The following is a 20684-nucleotide window of genomic DNA, read 5'->3' on the forward strand; positions in this document are numbered from 1 at the left end:
ATCCTATATTTATTAAAATCAATTAAATGTCCTGAAGTATTTATGTAAATTATTATCTTCCATCCATAGTTTGTCTTTACTTGTTTAGTAAACAAATTATTTACATTTTCACACAGGTAAACTAATTTGGCTATAAATAGATTAAAGCATGTCTGTGTAGAATCTCTTATCAAAAATCGTAATTGTTATAATTTTATTTCTTTAAATAATCAAATTTAAATTTATGAAAATATTCATGATTGATAAAATAGTATTGCTTGAAGTTTACGCTTTCAGAGACTATTTATGCTTAGGTCATGGTTCTTCACATAGTTGTAAACAAACCAATATGGCCGACACACGTGATTACCTTTGCACATGTGAAAAAAATATTTATATTGCAATACATTCTTCAGAAGGAGGTACATTGAGTTTCAATTATATTTCTTTTTCTATGAGCTTAGATTTTAATCACATTCTCCAAACAGCAACGTATTGCTCTTGTCAACTGAGTCTTGAATAATTTTATAAATAGATTCAAACCATTTGGAGTAGAAGGGCATCTAATTCACATGACAAAGGAAAACAATGAATTAAGACAACAATTTAATAAGAAATATATCCTTTTTATTTACAAAAAAACAAAATCTTCTTGTCTGCAGGATTGCAAATTCGTAACTTCAAGGGCGAACTTGTAAACAGGGCGAGTTGTCCCGATACCAAATTCACGCATGCGTAATAAAAATATAAAAAATCCTGTGACAAGTAAACAAATAACGTTCATGTGGATGAGATGAAATCTGATAATTTACATAAATGAAAGGGTCATATTTACGATAGTGATTGTTTTTCAATCCTAATTTACAAATTAAATGATTCAGATGCCTAATCATGTGTAAAAATCGGTGTCAGGAATCTTAAGTTGTTATGAAATTGTAATACACGAAACGAATGCGGCATACGGAGGCTCAATGCCAAAGGTCAGCCCCTTAAGTCTTCAGAAGACTTGACGTCTTCTTCCACTAAAAAGGAAATATGTCAAACAAATCTTCTTTTCTTGTTTTTTTGTTAATAATTATACTTTGTTCATCAAAGTTTGATTAAAATTTATTTTCTGCAGAATGATTCTACTTGTCCCATCGGACAAGCTTGGTATAGCTTTTACTTGTCCGACCTTTTTTACCTCTGGTACCGGACAATCGGACAAGCGTTATTGTCGAGGCCTGCTGAGATAACTCTCGGTATTTGGTATGGTTTGTGTTGCTCAATTTATTGTTTTCTATGTTGTGTCTGGTATACTGTTATTTGTCTGATTGTCTTGAAATTTTTAAGCCATGACATTGTCAGTGTATTTTTGATCTATGAGTTTGAATTTCGCATCTCTTTTGAAAGGCCATTTCATTTTATTTTGCTTTGGTGTCTTATGTCACTGAAAGGTGTAAAAAAAACCCACACATTTAATAGCCTTGTGAGACGTTATCAATATTTGGTCTATGTCAGTACTGTGCTCTGACTGTGTCTGCCACACAGTCTGGCACGGTATCAGGACCGTTCGCCCTAATAACATGTTCGCCCAAGGTCCGTTCGCTCTGAGTTTGTTCCCCCATAGAGTCTGTTCGCCCTACTATACAGCTATAAAAATATCAATATTCAGGACATTGAAGTTGAATAAACCTATTCAGATATTTCTAAGGTATGTATATTCTTGAAATCTATGGAAGCATTGAAATATTTAAAAGTTTATGGCTTGTTTACGATCATTAATTGTTCAATGACAAATAATTCGGATCACTGATTATTGTGAAACTTTTATAACTCCTCATCTGGAAATAATTCCAATGAGAAGGTGTTCCATAATTGGAATTTAATATGTATAGAAGAAGAAGAAGATACTTGTCTTTTGACATGTTTGATGGATTAATAATTAAATCATCCTATAGCACAAGTTAAAGAGGAAAAAGATATTGGAGTCCTCATTGATGCAGAACTCACATTCGAAAACCACATTAGTGAAAAAGTGAACAAAGCAAACTCCATATTCGCAGTTCTTAGAAGAACATTTAAATACCTGGGAATAGAAACATTCATGCCACTATACAAAACCATGGTTAGAACACACCTAGATTATGCCAGCTCAGTCTGGTCCCCATACAAAAAGAAAGATATAGACAAAATAGAAGGTGTTCAAAGAAGGGTAACAAAACAACTACCAGGGCTAAAAGACATGAGCTACCCAGAGAGACTAAAAAAACTAGGCTTACCTACATTATCCTATAGGAGAATAAGAGGAGACATGATCGAAACCTTCAAAACAATGAATGGATACTACGACAAAGAAGTTAGCTCATTTTTAAGAAAAGCAGAAGATTCTCAACAAAGATGTAGTAGTAGGACCAACAGCAATAAAGTAGTTCATCAAAGATTCCAATCTAATATCCGTAAACACTCTTTCTCTGTTAGAATTGCTAAAACCTGGAACAAACTACCAGATAAAATAACAAAGTCACCATCGATAAATTCATTCAAAAATCGACTAGACAAATATTGGTCAGACGAAGAATTATACTATAATGACTATAGAGCAGAAATATCCGGAAGTCACGGTCAAAATAGTATAAGAAATACATTAAATTACGAGTCTGGTGAAGAGGAACCTTGAGGGATCCTGTACTGGAAATCAACTATAAGTAACTATAAGTAAGTATAATAAAAACAAACGTCTTGTTTTGATAAAATATTCAGCTTGAAATTAATAAAAACAATGATGTACGAACTGTAAATTATGAAACAGATTTACAAGTTCATTTATTTATACTCTAAGACTAGTCATACTGCATACATTCGTGATTGACTGAATACAATTATTTTGTTAACAAATATCAATAAAGATAAATACATTGTATTCCAGTATTCTACTCTGCAAATCAAAGGGAAAATGATAAATTAATTGCGGCAATATAAATATTCTGTCAATTTTTCAACAAACTTTAACATATTTTGTTCAAATACTTAAAATAATGCGACTAGACAACAATTAGAAAAAAATAAAAAAAAATTAGGGCGAATGGACCCTGGGCGAACAGGTATCAGGGCGAACAGGTACTAGGGCGAACATGAATCAGGGCGAACGGACCCGGATTCGTCTGGCACTGAGTGGCAAAATAAATAAAGTTTCACGAATTGTGCCTACTGCAGTTTTTTATATGTTATAAATGAGTAATTATATAACACTGGGATTGAATTGAATATTTTGCACTGTTTGCATTGTCACTTACTCTGACATATTGTTAATATACATATATAATTCATTGAAATTTGACAGACTTTCGTCTTCGTGGGCATGAAGTTGTATAAATTCAAAGTCAAACCGGAAAAGAATCGTGGTTCCGAATTTAAAATTGTTAAAACAGGGAACCTGTCCATCATAATTTAAACATTAATGTAATATAGAACAATTGGAATGTTATTTATTATATATAACTCTCTAAAAATGTATTTATATATAATTTTGAAAATTATAATGATTATTCGTTCACAATAAATTATTAATCTCGCCTCAACGAGAAAACAAAAATGGCGAATTCTAGAAATTGAGAAAAATATTTGACCTTTCAAAACACATTTATTCATTATTGGGTGACTGAATGGACGAAATAAGAAGGGGAGATTAAAAATTCGTATGAGTAATAACGAGAAAACCGAAGATCAGAGCGGAACAAAAGCCGCCAGGTTGGTCTTTGTAGCTCCAAACTGTCAAAATTTGATAGACCAGGTTGACAACCAGAAAATCAAACCGAAAGTTAAGGAAATCCTGACTACGCAATACGCCATTTGTTTTACTAATAAATAAATACATAAGTTCCTCAAAATTTGAAATAACATGGAATGAGTGGTTGACACATTTGACAATGAATCCAAACAAAAAACCAAACAACACCAACTTTACCAAGTAAACTTATTTTTTTGTCATGCAAAATTCCACATTTGGACCTGTTGTCGTGTTGAAAGAATTAAGATACAAAATGTATTTGAAAGTTGTCACACATGTCATTTATAAAGCTGACAGTGTTGGTGGTTTCAGTCATGCTCCACTGAGGCCATGTAAACAAGTTGCACTTTTATAAAACTTATATGTAACCCTCTTGCTGCCAGTTGTTTTTCAGGGTTGCACTTCATATGCCAAAAAATATAATCGCTCGAAGTTTGTGACGTGACATGCCAAACAATGGTCATTCGATATATGATGTCATGCCCTAATGACCGTAACAGTTGAGAATCATTGTAGAAACACTTTTTAATTTTCGGTCTTTTATTTTGAAAGAGGTACAGCAAAGATGAGAAGCTTGCATACATTAAAACATGGACATATATGTCCCTCCGGCAGCAATTCACCTTATCGCTAATCCTGGCTGACCTGGCCGCTTGACTTTTGACCATGTTGACACATACAACAATCACTTTTCAATTGTGGCGTCAGATATTTTGTTTTGTGACGTCAAAATTTTAGGAGAACCTGTGTGAGATCCAGTAATGGCGGACAAATAGCAATAAGGTGTATAGGGATAAAGAACCTTTGTCATGTTTGTTGTTTACAGTTGGTTTGATAAGGCTCTAAAATGGCCCTCTTTTTCCCCTTAAATTTCAAATTATGATTTTATTGACCAATATCACAACGAGATAATAGTGGAATTTTGAGAATTTCATATAAAAAAATGCCCAAAATTTGCAAATTTTAATCATTGTTAATTGTTTACAAAGAAAAATATTAATATGAGGCAGGCATTACCTGTGAATGGGGACGAAGTCTGTATGATTTAAAAAAAAATCAAACATGTTAAAAAGAGAAACGGAAATATTGTAACGTTTCCGATTTTGGTTCTGTTGTAAGGGATTTTAAATGTGACGTTTTTTAAGTTGTGACGTCAATATAATCAAAGAAATGCTGTCATCAGGTAACGTTTTTTTTTTTTATAACAAACATTTTTTAAAAATGAATTAGTATTAAGTTCCTTTCTTAGACATGTTAGACTAATAAATATACATTTTATTCAAAGTTTCATGCAAACAAGACCGGATACGAAAGTAGATTTCTTCGCAGATCTGGAAATTCAAAAACGTGAGGAATTTTCCCGATTTTTTTTTTTTTTAATTAAATTTTCTACTGTAATAGGGGACTTTGTCCCCATATTAAACATTTGTGTCAAAAGATGAACAAACTGTGAACATAGTGTACATGTAAGTGAATAAAATGAAGACAAAAATAAATACAGACAATATTTAATATGAAGTGCCACTTGTGTCATAATAGGCAGGCAAGCCATCGTCTCGGGTAGATTCTGTCAAGGCAGCTATGGCTGGAAGGGTTAAGACAACTTAAACATTGTTAAAACATATTTTATCTTGTACCATTCAATTTAATAACCTCGGCCAAATACAGCCCTTGCCGAACTTACTTCTTTTAATATTTACCTACATTTTCTTATTCTTATCTTCATGATCATATACCATGTATACATGTATATGTTTAGAAAGATTTTGTTACCTCAATCTGTTTTATTCACAACAATGATAGGCATTATCATCATGTTATAGGTATGAATATTTAGGGAAAAAAGGCATAATGGAATGAAACGTTACCAATGCAAAGCTAAAGAGATGTATAGCCGAAATGACATATGGCAGAACGAGTTTATAGCCGAAACATCTCAAAAGGGAATATATTTTGTTTTTTATATTTTATTGTTTAATTCTTTGTGTCTCTTTTGAGCATAATTCTTGATTATAAATCACATTGTCATCTCCAGGACTTGGACCAATCATGACCTTTGTGTTTCATGAGTTCTAACCACTTGAGCTATAAAAGTACTTCGTTACTCCTTAGTAATACTGATATCTGCTTTATTAGGCAACCAATCCCATCACGCCTACTATATTTGTCTTTTGTTGCTAAGTCTTAAGAGAATAATATCAGAATCAGAAAAATATGTCTGGCTTGCTCACATATTTTTGGAAGTCTTGCTAACCACCATGGGTGTTCTATGTTAAATGCAATCGTAGTAAATTACACTGTCACATCCAGGACATGTGTTTCAAGTCAGTTTATAAATCGACCCAGCTCTATCAATTATAAACATGATAAATGACTAAGGGAAACATGGAAACTTGTGTTGGCTGGTAAAATTGTAGATTTAAAGAAAATTCTTTTGAAATGATTTTCAGACGTGACAAATTTTATTCACAAAGTTGATCAGAAATACATGTACATGATATACATGATATACTTTTGTCTTTTAGAAAATGTTGTATAAACATGATAAACATTAACATGATAAATAATTTTATATTTAAATTTTCAGTATTGTCCCAGCTTCTTTGTCAGAGTCAAGACCACAAACTGGGGACGGAATGTAAGTTTATTATGTTTGTGTTTAAACTATTGTTAAACATGTAGCGGGTAACATGTGTTAGTACTGTAAATTGAAAATTTAACATGTTAATTGGATGCATTTATTTCATGAATTATCATATGATTATTGAAAATCCTTTTCAACCAATGATATCAATCCACAAGCAATCAGTTGAATTATGTGTTTAGAAAATTTTATGATTTGATGTGTAAATATAGTTCTGAGCTTTTATAGTCATAATAGTCTTGCTAATCAAAAAGAAACACAAAAAAAAATTATTTAAAAAAAATGTGCAAAATTTGAGTGTAACATTGTTTGTGTAACAAGAATGCACCTGCCCCATGGTAGTTTTGAACTCACAACCCTTCATGCCCTTCTTGTTGACATGCTAGTGATACAATAGATGAACTTAGACCACTCAGCCATGGTACCGCCAAAGCCTTTTATTATGCCCCACCTACGATAGTAGAGGGGCATTATGTTTTCTGGTCTGTGCGTCTGTCCGTTCGTCCGTCCGTCTGTTCGTCCGTCTGTCCCACTTCAGGTTTAAGTTTTTGGTCAAGGTAGTTTTTGATGAAGTTGAAGTCCAATCGACTTCAAACTTTGTACATATGTTCCCTATGATATGATCTTTTAAATTTTAATGCCAAATTAGAGTTTTTACCCCAATTTCACGGTCCATTGAACATAGAAAATGATAGTGCGAGTGGGGCATTCGTGTACTGGGGACACATTCTTGTTAGTCAATATTTGAGATATATTCCATGTATTGGACACATGTGTTTATCTGTAACCAATTAATTATAAGCAGATTTATGGTACAGAATACAAAGAAAGATAAAAAAAATAATTTTTTTAAAAGCACTTAAGCATTATTTATTTTAAATAGGAAGCGAGCTGCTGCAAAGGAACAGATTGAGAAGTTTTACTACCAGTTGACAGATGGGTGTGGCAGAGAAAATTGTGAAAATGCACACTGCGCATCAAGCCCAACATTTATCCTCAGAGATCAGGAACGCAATACACTTGCATTAAAAGCTGTAGAACTGTTCAGAAATAAAGCAGACTTATGTGGAGTGCAGCCAAGCAAGGTTGCACGAGCAGCCAAACCAGCACAGGCTAGTTCAAGTTCACAGGGGACCTCACCCTGTGAACCATCAACATCAGCATGTACTACTCCGGTGAAGCCTGTTGTGTCATTTATGAAGCCAAGTTCATCAAGTTCTTCCCTATCAGGTATTTACTGCAGATTCATGAAGTTTTCATGGAAAAAGGATGTTTTTGTTGCATGTTTTGTGATTGCTTTAAGCCATTGGTGTTGATACTTTACGAAACCAAACAAAGAAGAACAAGAAAAAGGGCATCATACAGAATATTTAATAAAACAAATGAATAAGTTTGATCTTTAACAATGTTGAAATTAGGATGTATATATATACAACTGCATAACTCCTTAGTTTTTAGCAATGACTGTGATTCTAATTTTCTTTATACTATTAAAGATGAATCTAATTGTTATTCAAAGTAATAAGTATCATGAGATACAATGTATTTGCTAAGCTAAAACTGTATAAAACAGTGTAATATATATATATATATACTTAAAATAATGTTCTAAACTGAAAATTTGAAAAATAAAGGTTGTTGTCTCATTAAAATTCATGAAACTAGAGATTTTTGAGTGTGTAATAGATGTTCAAATTTTATAAATGTATTTCAGAGAAAAGTGCAAGCATGGCAAGTGTACAGTATTTAACAGAAGAAAAAATTAAAGAACTGGTTGATGAATGTGAAGGGAGTAAGTCATGGTCAAAATTCATACGTCTGATTGGAGCCACATTCAATAATCCTGAATCATTATCAATAAGTTTCTTAATGCAACCAGAAGGTTCAGGTCAAACAAAACATTCAAAAGACACTAATACTAAGAAATTTGATGAAGACAAAGATGTTGATGAAAAGGAAGATTTCATTGATATTCAGTCCAAGCATAAAAATAATCAAACAGCGATAGAACAATTGAATTTATCAGAAGATGATGTGTCCGTAGATATCGCTTCAGTGAGGAGGGCTTTTGATGCGCTGATGAATATTCCCGACTTGCCATTTATACCAGCTCTTACTAATGCATTGACTTATTTAGCCAAAGGTGTACATATAGATTTAAAATTCAACCCGCTGATCTTGAAGCAGAATCCACAATTATTAAATGTTTTTGTTATAGTAATGGAACTACCATGTCTTTCAAGTCCAGAATTTATAGAAAGGGCTTTCCCAGATTTTTGTAAGGCACTATGTAAACTACCACTAAGTGGGCAATGTAAGTTAGCAAAAGTTTGGGCCAAATTTGGGGCAGATTGGGTACGGGAGAGAGTACAATCTCTTCATCAGTTGATTACCGTTAGGATTGTCAACAACGAAGGGAGATGGGGAAGAGGCTATCACATAAACGATGATGCTGATATCGCTAGTGCTACTAGAGTGATGAAAATTCTCTACTATGCTAGTATTTACGGTGGAGAAAGAGACTCTGAGAAAACGATTGCTGAAGAAAAATCAATAAATGATGATGACGAAAATTTGCAAGACATGCTGCAGCTTCAAGGAGCAGTCGGTCATTCAGAACCAAAGGAACTTCGTCACCAAAAGGAGGACCCCTATGCTCAGCAGCTAAATGCTTATTCCATCGATTGCCGTAAACCTCTTGTACCGTACGAGGAATTTATCAATGAACTTCTGAATGAGTATTTAGATGTAGAAACTGACTACAAATACAAAGATGATACTGATGATACCAAAATATCTTTTATGAATCATAGTTATATTTTAACGACGGCATCAAAATTTACGCTCATGTATTTTGACAATAGAGTGCGGATGTTTAATGAAAGGAGGAGTTCAATTTTACAGACAATTGTACATGGGTTACCTCCCATTCCTTACCTGCGTCTTCAGGTCAGAAGAGATCATTTGATAGATGATGCCTTAGTTGCTGTAAGTACATGATACATGCTACAATTAAAATTTTTGTTCTGGTTTTGATTTTGTTTATTTGTGAATTGATATCATCCACGAAATAATCCTATTTAAAGTACATTGATTTCTATAATTGTTCTCCAATAATAACAATTAAAGAACATAAAAAAAAAAATTTAAACTGGGATATAATACATTATGCATGTCATGTACCATGGAAAAATAGCCAATTATCCAAATTCAATTATACATATAATATGCACAAAATGAAGAAAAATAGACATGATAGAAGTATACCTGTCATAATAAAACAAATATTAAATAAAAACATAGATACATTCTATACCACAATCATGACAATCAAAGACAAAGAAAAAGTTCTACAGAAAAATTGTCATCAGCTGTTTACATCATGCTTCTTTTGCAAAAAGATCAGACAAGTAATCAGTTTATATTCCAGATGGCAATCAAACATTCAAAAGAAAAAAAAACAATGGAAAAGATAAAAATAACATAAAACATGTATGAGATATATGGAAGAAAGCATTGCTTTATATGTAAAATTATACAACCTATTTGAGAAAGGTAGTGTGGATGGATCGGAAAGCTATATTACACAAGTTACTGACTATTTATGTATTAAAATATTGCATTAATATGCATGAAATAATTACTCCTTGACATTTAGCAAGCAACAATCAACTACATACTCTATCATAATAATAAAATAAAAACTGTTTGATGATAACATTGTGTATATATATTTGTACATTTTATAGTTAGAAATGACTGCAATGGACAATCCTCAGGATCTTAAGAAACAGCTATTTATAGAATTTGATGGTGAGCAGGGGCTCGACGAAGGTGGCGTGTCAAAAGAATTCTTCCAGTTGGTGATAGAAGAAATTTTCAACATTGATTTTGGTAATGCTTATAATTTATTGCATTATTTTAGATTCAGAAAGTAATGCAATATTTTGTTATAATATGTAAACATAGTAAAAGAGGGACGAAAGATACCAAAGGGACAGTCAAACTCATAAATCTAAAACAAACTGACAATGCCATGGCTAAAAATGAAAAAGACAAGCAGAAAAACAGTAGTACATACACATAAAATAGAAACATGATGATAAAAGCAATACTGTTAGCTGATAAATTTTTGCGATGTTTTTATCATGTTTATTATTACAAAATTATGACAGAATAGAATAGTAAAAATAAAAACCATGAAAAGTGGAGTTGTAAAATTGGATATCATTATTTGTATTCATCATCACCTTAAATTGCACATGTTGCAATAATTAATCTAAAATCCATTGACCAACAATTATGATAATAAACACATGATAAATGCACACACACACACACACACTGATCAGTCTGCTCTAGCTCCATAATTCTGCATGTGAGTGGGGAAGCAGCAAATACTAATTTTAAAGTCTTACCGTGGCTGCAACCCTCTACCTCCTGCACTAGAGGCCAAGATAAAAGCACCATTACATTTTATTCATGTGCAATGAAGTTATGTTTGTTTTTTTACACACTTTTATATTATACATGAATGAGACATGCAAGACGTGAGTTTTGATTGTTTAGTTTTTTGAAGAGTTTAATTGGTCACAATTTTACCTTGTTTAGAAGAAAATTATTCCTGTTTATTATACAATTTTGTATTTCAGGTATGTTTGTATACAATGAAGAGCAGAATGTGTTCTGGTTTAACCCCACCTCTTTTGAGAATGACGGACAGTTTACGTTGATTGGTATCATGTTAGGATTAGCAATATACAACAGTACGATAGTAGATGTACATTTCCCTGCTGTTGTCTATCGTAAATTAATGGGAAAGAAAGGAACCTTTGAAGATTTAAAAGAAGTTGATACTGTAAGTCTATATTCTGAAGATATTTATACAAATAAACTGAAAATTGGTATAATAGGTGAATCACTTTTTTTCTCGCTCTGCCTGGTTCTAACAAATACTGAACTTAAAATGAAAGTAAATAACTATTTATAAAACTTTTAAAATTGTTAAATGTTGAGACTTTTGTAATACTGTGGATTCATTTTTATTCGTGGTATACCAATTTTCATGGGTTTCGTGGGTCACAGTGAACCACGAATTTAAAAATTCAACGAAGAATAATCCCGAGAAATGTGTATGGAGTCGGATGTTTATTTCCGGTTATGTTATGCAGTTATAGTATAGTGTTGACTATCGATAAACATTGTAACATAACACATGTTTTTTATTGAAAGAAGATACAAGTATTTTGATTAAATCTATAATGAATATATCGAATATCAGTGATAATTTGCTTTTTAAAATTGATTAAAACTGTTCATGGAAAATAACTGCAAGTTGTTAATTACCATGTCATAGTTTGGTTTACCAGTGATTAAACATCAATAGGATTAAGTACGGGGATATTGCCCGTAGGTAATATTGTTTATGACAGGAACATTTATTTTCACACCTTATACTTATATCACTGTTTATTATATCGTGATTAGGGAAATGAGCTTCGAATTATAAAGTTTTGAATGCCTTATAGAATTCAGACAAGAATTTATAAATTAAAAAACAAACAAATAATTAGTTGTCCATGTCCATTATTGTAATCAAAGTTATCAATGAACACTTTAACCTAGAATGACCAAGCGAGGATTTTGACAATTCAAAACTTTTTCAATGAATTCCTTCCTTCTTTTTTGTTTTGTTTTATTATTAATCAAACCAAGGAGGTTATATGATCTCCTAAATCAAAAAGAAATCCACAAATTATGTATCTAATTTTTTGCTGTTGTAATCAGCGATCCACGAATTTACGTATACCACGAAACGTCTTTTTTTCTCTATCCACAAAAATTGATACCCACGAAAATAAATGAATCCACAATACATGGTACATAACCATTGATATAAACACAAAAAGTGCTTTCATACCATTACCTGCCAACTTTTCAAAATGCCCATGGGGGTTTTACGTGCAAGATGGCTTTCAAAATCCTACAAAACTTTCAAAGGGGCCTTCAAATTCATTTTAATGATGTTTACTTGCTTCTTCATACTTATATAATCCCAACCCATTGTAATTTTTTTTTGTTTTATTTTAAATTGTGGACAAAATTGCTCTTTTAAAATTTTTAATTGGGAGCCTCCATGGGGGGAAAACCCAGCAAATAGTGACAGTTGACAGGTGTGTGCTTTAGTAGAAATAAAATTGAGAATGGAAATGGGGAATGTGCCAAAGAGACAACAAACCGACCATAGAAAAAAACAACAGCAGAAGGTCACCAACAGGTCTTCAATGTAGCGAGAAATTCCCGCACCCGGAGGCGTCCTTCAACTGGCCCCTAAAGAAATATATAGTAGTTCAGTGATAATGAATGCCAGGCTCTTTTAGGTGATCATTCGCAGTGAATGCTGACATTGTTGACATTCTTTTTTGAAGAACATCTGGCGCATGGCACCAGAGAAAGAGTAGCATTCAGTTTTTTCTCCAAAGAAGCCTAAAAAAAAATTACATACTAATTGTTTTTTAAAAAAATTCTCCATTCCTGCCTCATGATTTATTTAAATTTCTAAATCAAAATACTCAGAAATTTTTACAAAAGACAAGTTTTTACAAGAAAAAAATAAATTTCAAATTATCTCCCTTATTTCCCTAAAAATCACATATATATTAAAACCATGGATTTTTGGAAACACCATTAAGTTAGTTATATTTCATTAAAAAAAAAATAACAATGAATATGTTATTTTTGCAATCAGTCATGTCAGTGAAAGGTAATCTCTATTCTTCAGAGATATGGGAAATGACATTCTAACACTAAAGTTAACATTTTGTATTAAATTTTAATAGAAACAGAAAGTGAATATCTATTTTCCTTTTAGACCTTAGCGAAAAGTTTGCAGGAGTTAATGGACTACACAGAAGATGATATCGATGAAGTCTTCATGCAGACATTCCAGATAGGTTATAAAGACGTCTTTGGAAGCTCGCTGACTCATGATCTCAAGGAGAATGGAAACCAAATAAATGTTACTCAACAAAATAAGAAGGTACGATATAAATTTATTGTAGACTAGTCACATTGTTGCTGCTAAAAGTCTAATTGCTACATATTTTAAATAGAAACAAGAATTGGAAAACTTGGGAGAGATCCTTTCTAAAGTCACCCCTTCCTCCTTAATATATGTAATAAGTTGAAAAATAAAGAAACATAACAGAAGGGTCATAAGTTATAAAGAGAGTTGAAGACAATCATGCTCCAAAAATTGTTCAACTTCTTCTTATTTGTGATTTTTAGTGCCTTCCTTGCCAATTGTATTTCATCTACTGTATCATTGAGGTGCGTTTCTCTGCCATCACCAATCAACAATCAATCAACAGGGTTATGTTCAAGATTTTAATGTCTTGAATTCAAAATTAAAGAGAACATACATCATTGGAACAATTCTCACTTTAAAGTACAATTAAACAGTTCAACACTCTGTATGTTTACTGATATTTTAAGTTTTATTTACTTGCAGGAGTTTACAACTTTGTATGCTGATTTCATTCTCAACAAATCTATACAGAAACAGTTTAGAGCATTTAAACGAGGCTTTCAGATGGTAGTCAATGAGAGTCCGCTGAAAACTTTGTTCAAACCAGAAGAGATTGAGCTATTAGTGTGTGGTAGTAAGGTAAGTTGAAGCAATCTCCCAATAAAAACAGTATTTATGAAATTTATCAAATATTTTGCTTGAAAGAAAGGCTTTGAAATGCTTAAATTTCTTAGAAATGCTACAAGTGCTGTCCTTTATCTTGACAGTGTCCTTGACGTCATAAGCTAAGCACAAAATGAAAATATAGAAAACTCATTAAAGCTGTATTTTTGTGATCAGTGATATTCATGAACATTAAAAAAGACCTTCACTTTTAGAGCAACATGTATATTTTAGAAAAATGTATGGATCTTCTACCTATAAAGGCAACACAACATTATAAATCAATCCAGTAAAAGTAGTAAATAAAATTCTATAATTAAATTGTCTTCTGTTTCAGGAATTTGATTTCAGCGCACTAGAACAGGCAACAGAATATGATGCAGGATTCACAGCAGATCATAGGACAATAAAGTAAGTTTGTAGTCATAACTGGATTGGACTTATAACTCCAGTTTCCTTCATCAATAATAAACTGACAACTTAGAAATAGCACAATAGTGGTACTGTGCTGAAAGTGGTGTTAAACACCAATCAACCTTGTATTGTTTTATTGTAACACATAGATCAATTTATTCATTTCAACTTCACTTAGATTTCATGCTTGGATGACTGGCAGCTTTTACGTTCTGGTTTATTTAAGAATTGAATGCTGCTTTTTGTAAATTTATTGGGGTGTAAAAGTGTTGACCGAAGTACATTTTGTATGAAGCGCGGAAGCACTTCATACTAAAAATGTGCGCACGGTCAACGCTTTTACAACCCTATAAAGTTACAAAAAGAAGCATTCAATACTTATAATTACATTTTTTTTAGCTAGAATCATGAAAACACGATTTTTATCGAGTTTTCTTTTATTTTACCTGTGCACTTTATTGTGGGACCTCGTGTCATCATGAATGATAAATGTTATTGTCTAATACAATTGTTTCAGGAATAGCACGTGATGTGCAGTTAGCGCAATCAGAATAACGTATTATAATGAAACATACATCTAATGTAATTATTTCTAAGAAACCCATGTAATGTTTTGTGTATATGTAGTATTCAAAGAGTGGCAGAAGATACCATAGGGATATCCAAACTCATATTATACAGTCATGAACAAATTGACAAATTAAAATGCAACGACAAAATAAGAAAAACACAGAAAAGGCAATCAACAATCTACGAGGGTTTGGATGGGGTTAAATGATTAAGAATAATGCCCTTAAAAAATGAAGATTAGAGAATAAGGGGTAAAAAAAAATGAAGATTAGAGGTTAATTTTTTGAAGATTAAAGAAAAAAGGGGTTAATTTTTTGAAGATTAGAGAAAAAGGGGGTGAAAATTAAATGTTTACAGAATAACAGACCCCCCCTATCCAGACCCTCATCTACAAAAACAATTTAGAAAACTAAAGACTGAGCAACAAAATGTTTACAGTTTCATCAGTTTGACCTACATTTGATCACACTAGAAAAACATTAAATAATCGTTCCCTGTTTTGTTTATATGATATAAAAAGATAAGGAGATGTGGTATGAGTGTAATGCGACTATTTCATCAAAGTTCAAATGAAGTGGATTTAAGGTGGTACCCAACAGTTTCACTAAAATTAATTTGGCTCGTTTAATTTTCATAAAATTTTGACAAAGTATTTACTTTGACACTTTAACAAAAATATAAAAATTTAAAACATTTTTAACCAACCGTTTTGTCAGAAAAATTACACTGGTTATAGAGCAGTTTGACAAACACTTATTTTGATCATTGAGAAGCTTAATATTCCCTTAACAACACTTGTCATTAAAACGTTTAGGTGATTTTACAGATTTATCTCCCTGTAGTGTTAGGTACCACCTTAAGCAATTATAGGTAACCAACCATACAGCCTTTATTAATGAGAATAATCCTAGCTGTATTGTCTGTTATGAAAGGCCCAAACCAGAAAAATATAAAACAATTCAATTGAAAAGCTGACATTCTTCTTTATGTATGACAACATATGATAAAATGGGATTCATCATCAGCTTTATATGAAAATGAACTAAATTAAATTTACAAATTTGCCATGTTAAGAGTTCATAGCAATGTGAGATCGCTCTATTTATGAAGTGAAATATATACCAGTAACAGAAAGTTTATTGTTTCAGGCATTTTTGGGAGGTTGTCCACGAGTTTACAGAGGAACAAAAACGTAAACTGTTACAGTTTACTACAGGAACAGATAAGGTACCAGTGGGTGGATTGTCAAAACTGAAACTTATTATAGCAAGGAATGGACCTGATTCTGAAAGGTACAGTTGATATATCTATATATATATATATATATATGGATAGAATATGAAAAAAAGATGTGGTGTGATTGCAAAAATTACCAACTCTTCAAAAGAGACCAAATGACACAGAAATTACCAACCATAGGTCACCAGACGACCTTCAACAATTAGCAGAGCCCATTCAGCATAGACAGTTATAAAAGGGCCAAGAAATGACAAAAATAATTTAAACTAGGAAACTAGCAGCCTAATTCATGTACAAAGAACAAAAAAAAAAGGAAATCTATAAAAAAGACCATCCAGCATATATGTATAACACCAATTATTTTATTACATTTGTTGGTCATTGACAGTTGAAATTTTGTCAATAGGATTTTATAACATCCTCTTCCTATATTATTGTATTGTGTATTGTAGTGCAGATCTTGAGACTTATATATTTATATATATACATAACTATTCAGCACAACAATGTTAAATCTGCAAACAAAACTACAGCCAATAGAAAAGAGAGACAAACATTCAATGAAACATATTTCAAATGAAAAAAAAATGAAGATACCGTGCTATAAATTTCATGCGTCTGAAGCATTTTACTGAATTTACCTTCATCAGGAATGCCCGAAGTTGAATACTTTGAATGCCTAGCTACTACTTAATTTTATTTTACTTTTGATATTATTATAGGATGTATAAGAACAGAAACATATCCTTAGGGCTTTTCCAGAAAAAAAAATGTATGGGGGGGGGGGGGGGGGGGCTGGGGGTTGGAAAGCACATTGTATTAATATAGTCATTTATTAGAAGGAAATTCTGTAGATTAAAATTTAACTTTTTTGGTTTTTTTTCAGATTACCGACTGCACATACTTGCTTCAATGTACTGTTATTACCAGACTATACTACAAAGGAGAAGTTACAAGAACGTTTAATCAAAGCTATAAGTTACTCTAAAGGATTTGGAATGTTGTAAAAAACTATATTGTGATGCCAAATTAAGGGGGTACAGAACACCTAAGGGAGATAACTTATTAAAAATCGGCTAAGGGTTTTAATCACATAATATTGTAAAGAGAAATCAAGCTTTCAAATATTAAAATTTTGGTTTGCCGGCTATATATCCAATGAAATTATTCCAGTAAATTGTGTGTTTCAAATTAAATTTCTTGAAATTTTTATATTTTTGTCAACATGTTCAACAGGTCAAAGTAAATATTTTGTTAAAATTTTTACAAATTTAACAAGCCAAATCTATTTTAGTCAAAGTGTTGGGTACCCCCTTAAAGAGTATGAAATTATCTTCCATGAAAGCCATGATTTTCATTGAAATTTGGAAATGTGGAAATTTTTTATATCTATTTAAGTCAAAATTAGCATAAAATCATTATTAGTGTTTTAAAAAATTTCCATATTTGCCGATTTTATATTTGAATTGTTATTTATACAAAGTTATGAATTGAAAAATTAAAATAAGTGAAAAAACTGTTGCATATTAAATCATAATTTCACAACCAGAGGCACTGCATTGCACAGAATTGAAGCATTTCACCATTTCTAAACTTTTTACATTGTTTTTAATTAAGTGCACATCAACATTTTTTTAAGTGTGTCATATATATCAAGGCATAGTTTGACCAATCTGATTTACCCTGTAAACACACAAGAAAATTAAAAATTATTTCAAGGCCTTAGAATAAAAATTCAACCTTAAAATTATGCGACCTTTATAAGCCATGACAGATTTAGGTGTTTAACATTGCCTTGGTGGGTCCTCTCTTTTTAAAAATCCTAGATCTGAAACTAATACATGCAGAAATAATTTTTTTTTACTTAACTTATTATAATTAAACAAGTTTGTGAAGAATTTTCAAGTATAACAACTTATCTAAGCTTATTGTCCTGTGGCAAAAAAATATTCCATATTCTGAACAGGTAGTCTACCAGAAATCTTGTACCATTTTATTTCAATTTTTCTAAGACACGAAAGACCAGGGGACTTAGCCAAAATTATGAATAATTTTGCATATCATACAAACGTATAAAAATAAACAAATTGATGTTTTGTATTTTTAATAAGTTAAGTTGAATTTTATAATGAAAATAATTTCTGTATCAGATCTAGACTTATTATACAAATATATTTTTGCTTAAGATTGTTTTAAAAATTTTTTGGTTAAAAGCTTATGCAGTATGATCCTGTGGAATTGCTCATTTCGTTATTGTTTGTAGACAAAACATCAAGCAATGGCAGTGCACAGTATTATTGTTTTGTCTATAATACTGTAAAATTGAAAATACCTAAAGCTAGTATCCATTTTCATTAAAAAATATGTGACGACCTTCTAATAAAATTTGACTATTTTTAGAAAGAAATCTTATGAGATAAAATACTTGCAAGGCCTATGAACATTTTTGTCAAACTAATTATCATTTTTAATAATAAGAAATTTATGAAAAAGAGCCATTTCAGCTTTTTACCAGCTTTTAACCAGAACTGATTGTAATGGTGAATTGCATTTATGATTAACAATGATTTTCTCATCAGACTTTTTGTTAAAAAAGGGTCACTGATTTTTGTATTGCATTACAATTATCAATATTTCCTTGCTTATTATAAAACATGTAGCTTTGATAACAGGTTCTTCAAATACAACTGTAGCTAATTTCAAATGTGATTTTATGTATAATAGATTAATACTTTGTACTAAAATATGCTATGGATTCAATAATTGTTGACAGTATTAATTTTATGGTTGGAAAAATGCTTATACTAGGGAATATAATTTGATGCATGGTTTCATCATTAGCTGTCATTCAAGTAATTTTGATTACAGATTAAATTCATGTTGACCCCATACACTTGAAATACATGAAAATTGTAAATTGATGTCGCTTAAATATTATTGAATCCACAGTACAAGCTGCTTCTCAATTGAAAAGTTGAAAAAACAAAGTTGTAATATCAACACCAGTAACTGGGTCAAGCATTGGAAATGACATGATAATCAGAAAACAAATAAATATTGTTTTGACAGAAGGGGAGGTAATCCTAAATTCTTGACAGTTGAAGAGATGAAATTTGAAGCAGAATACTTCATTTAAAATTTGACAGGTGAAGGAAAGTGATTTTAGATTCTAGGATCTTAGATCTATGACCATTTATGTCATTTGGTTTCTGGTGCATAGCAATCAGTCCAAATCTTCTATCTTTATATTAATATTCTATAGTGTGAAAAATAATTTGTTCTGAAATATTTTCATCCTCTTTTGAAAATAAATAAAGGGTGCATCTCCATTATTAATGTCCAAAATAATCACCCTTGACATCCTAACTATTGACCTGCAAAACATTATGATATTTAGCTCTGTCACTGATGTTGATGTTACAAAAAGTTTGTTTAATGGTTTTAATCATAAATGAGAATAATATGAAGAAACAATATAATGTCAGCTTTTGATGTGATAGTTAATGAGAAGTGCTACAAGTGATATTTGTTTTGTATTTGTCTTTATGTATGATACAAATGACAATTTGTTATTAAAAACATGGAATATATATAATTTGTCTATATTATGATTAGACCCTTTGTCTATCTTATTATTATACTAGGAGATAACTGAACTGTTACAATAAAAGAGAGATGAGAGAAACCAAAGGGATTTTTAACTGTATTAGAAACAAACTGACAAAAAATGAAATCGATGAAAAGACACAAAACGCAAATCACAACAAAGAAAACTGAAGACTGAACAACACAAACTTCACCAAAATTGAGAGGTCAGGAAGGGGTAACAAATTCTGCTCCACAAGTTGCACCTGTGGAGTTGCTCATGACAAGAATTAAAGTTTTACTGAGACACATTTAGGTTGAAATTGATACAAGAGGAGGTCTTCTGATGAGATATCATGTTTTGGTCCTCAAGAAAATAATGTCTCATAACAAGACATGTAGTAAAAGATTTAATAGCAAATCCTTATATCAAATACATCTAAATATATATGTACAATTCTTTGAGACAGCAACAACAACGAGGAGTGATTAACATCAGAATACCATTTTATATGTCCGCAAAAATTCAAAATTTTTTGGTTGTATATTGGTGTCACGTTGGCGTCAGCGTTGTCGTCCAAATATTTTTGGTTTTCGCACTATAACTTTAGTTTAAGTAAATAGAAATCTATGAAATTTAAACGCAAGGTTTATGACCACAAAAGGAAGGTTGTGATTGATTTTGGAAGTTTTGGTCACAACATTTTAGGAATTAGGGGCCAAAAAGGGCCCAAATAAGCATTTTCTTGGTTTTCGCACTATAACTTTAGTTTAAGTTAATAGAAATCTATGAA

At 31.4% G+C, this 20684-nt stretch overlaps 2 protein-coding genes across 2 annotated transcripts in view; one reads left to right on the forward strand and one right to left on the reverse strand.

The window, feature by feature from the left end:
• The window catches only part of LOC143042792 (NF-X1-type zinc finger protein NFXL1-like), a 51769-nt gene extending 48419 nt beyond the window's left edge, over positions 1–3350 (reverse strand). Inside the window, exon 1 of the mRNA XM_076215252.1 lies at positions 3255–3350. The gene's annotated coding sequence lies outside the window, so the exon portion shown is untranslated. The remainder of the gene's footprint in view (positions 1–3254) is intronic.
• Positions 3351–3545: 195 nt separating this feature from the next.
• LOC143042793 (ubiquitin-protein ligase E3A-like) lies at positions 3546–19900 on the forward strand. Its single transcript, XM_076215253.1, has 11 exons — positions 3546–3708; positions 6336–6386; positions 7276–7622; positions 8107–9380; positions 10142–10286; positions 11045–11250; positions 13264–13431; positions 13903–14058; positions 14420–14493; positions 16215–16358; positions 17192–19900. Exons 1-11 carry the CDS (start codon positions 3659–3661, stop codon positions 17310–17312), a joined length of 2736 nt encoding a protein of 911 aa, XP_076071368.1. The 5' UTR covers positions 3546–3658; the 3' UTR covers positions 17313–19900.
• Positions 19901–20684: the final 784 nt, after the last annotated feature.

The sequence above is a fragment of the Mytilus galloprovincialis genome, chromosome 8, assembly GCF_965363235.1.
Source record: "Mytilus galloprovincialis chromosome 8, xbMytGall1.hap1.1, whole genome shotgun sequence".
Classification (NCBI taxonomy): Eukaryota; Metazoa; Mollusca; class Bivalvia; order Mytilida; family Mytilidae; genus Mytilus; species Mytilus galloprovincialis.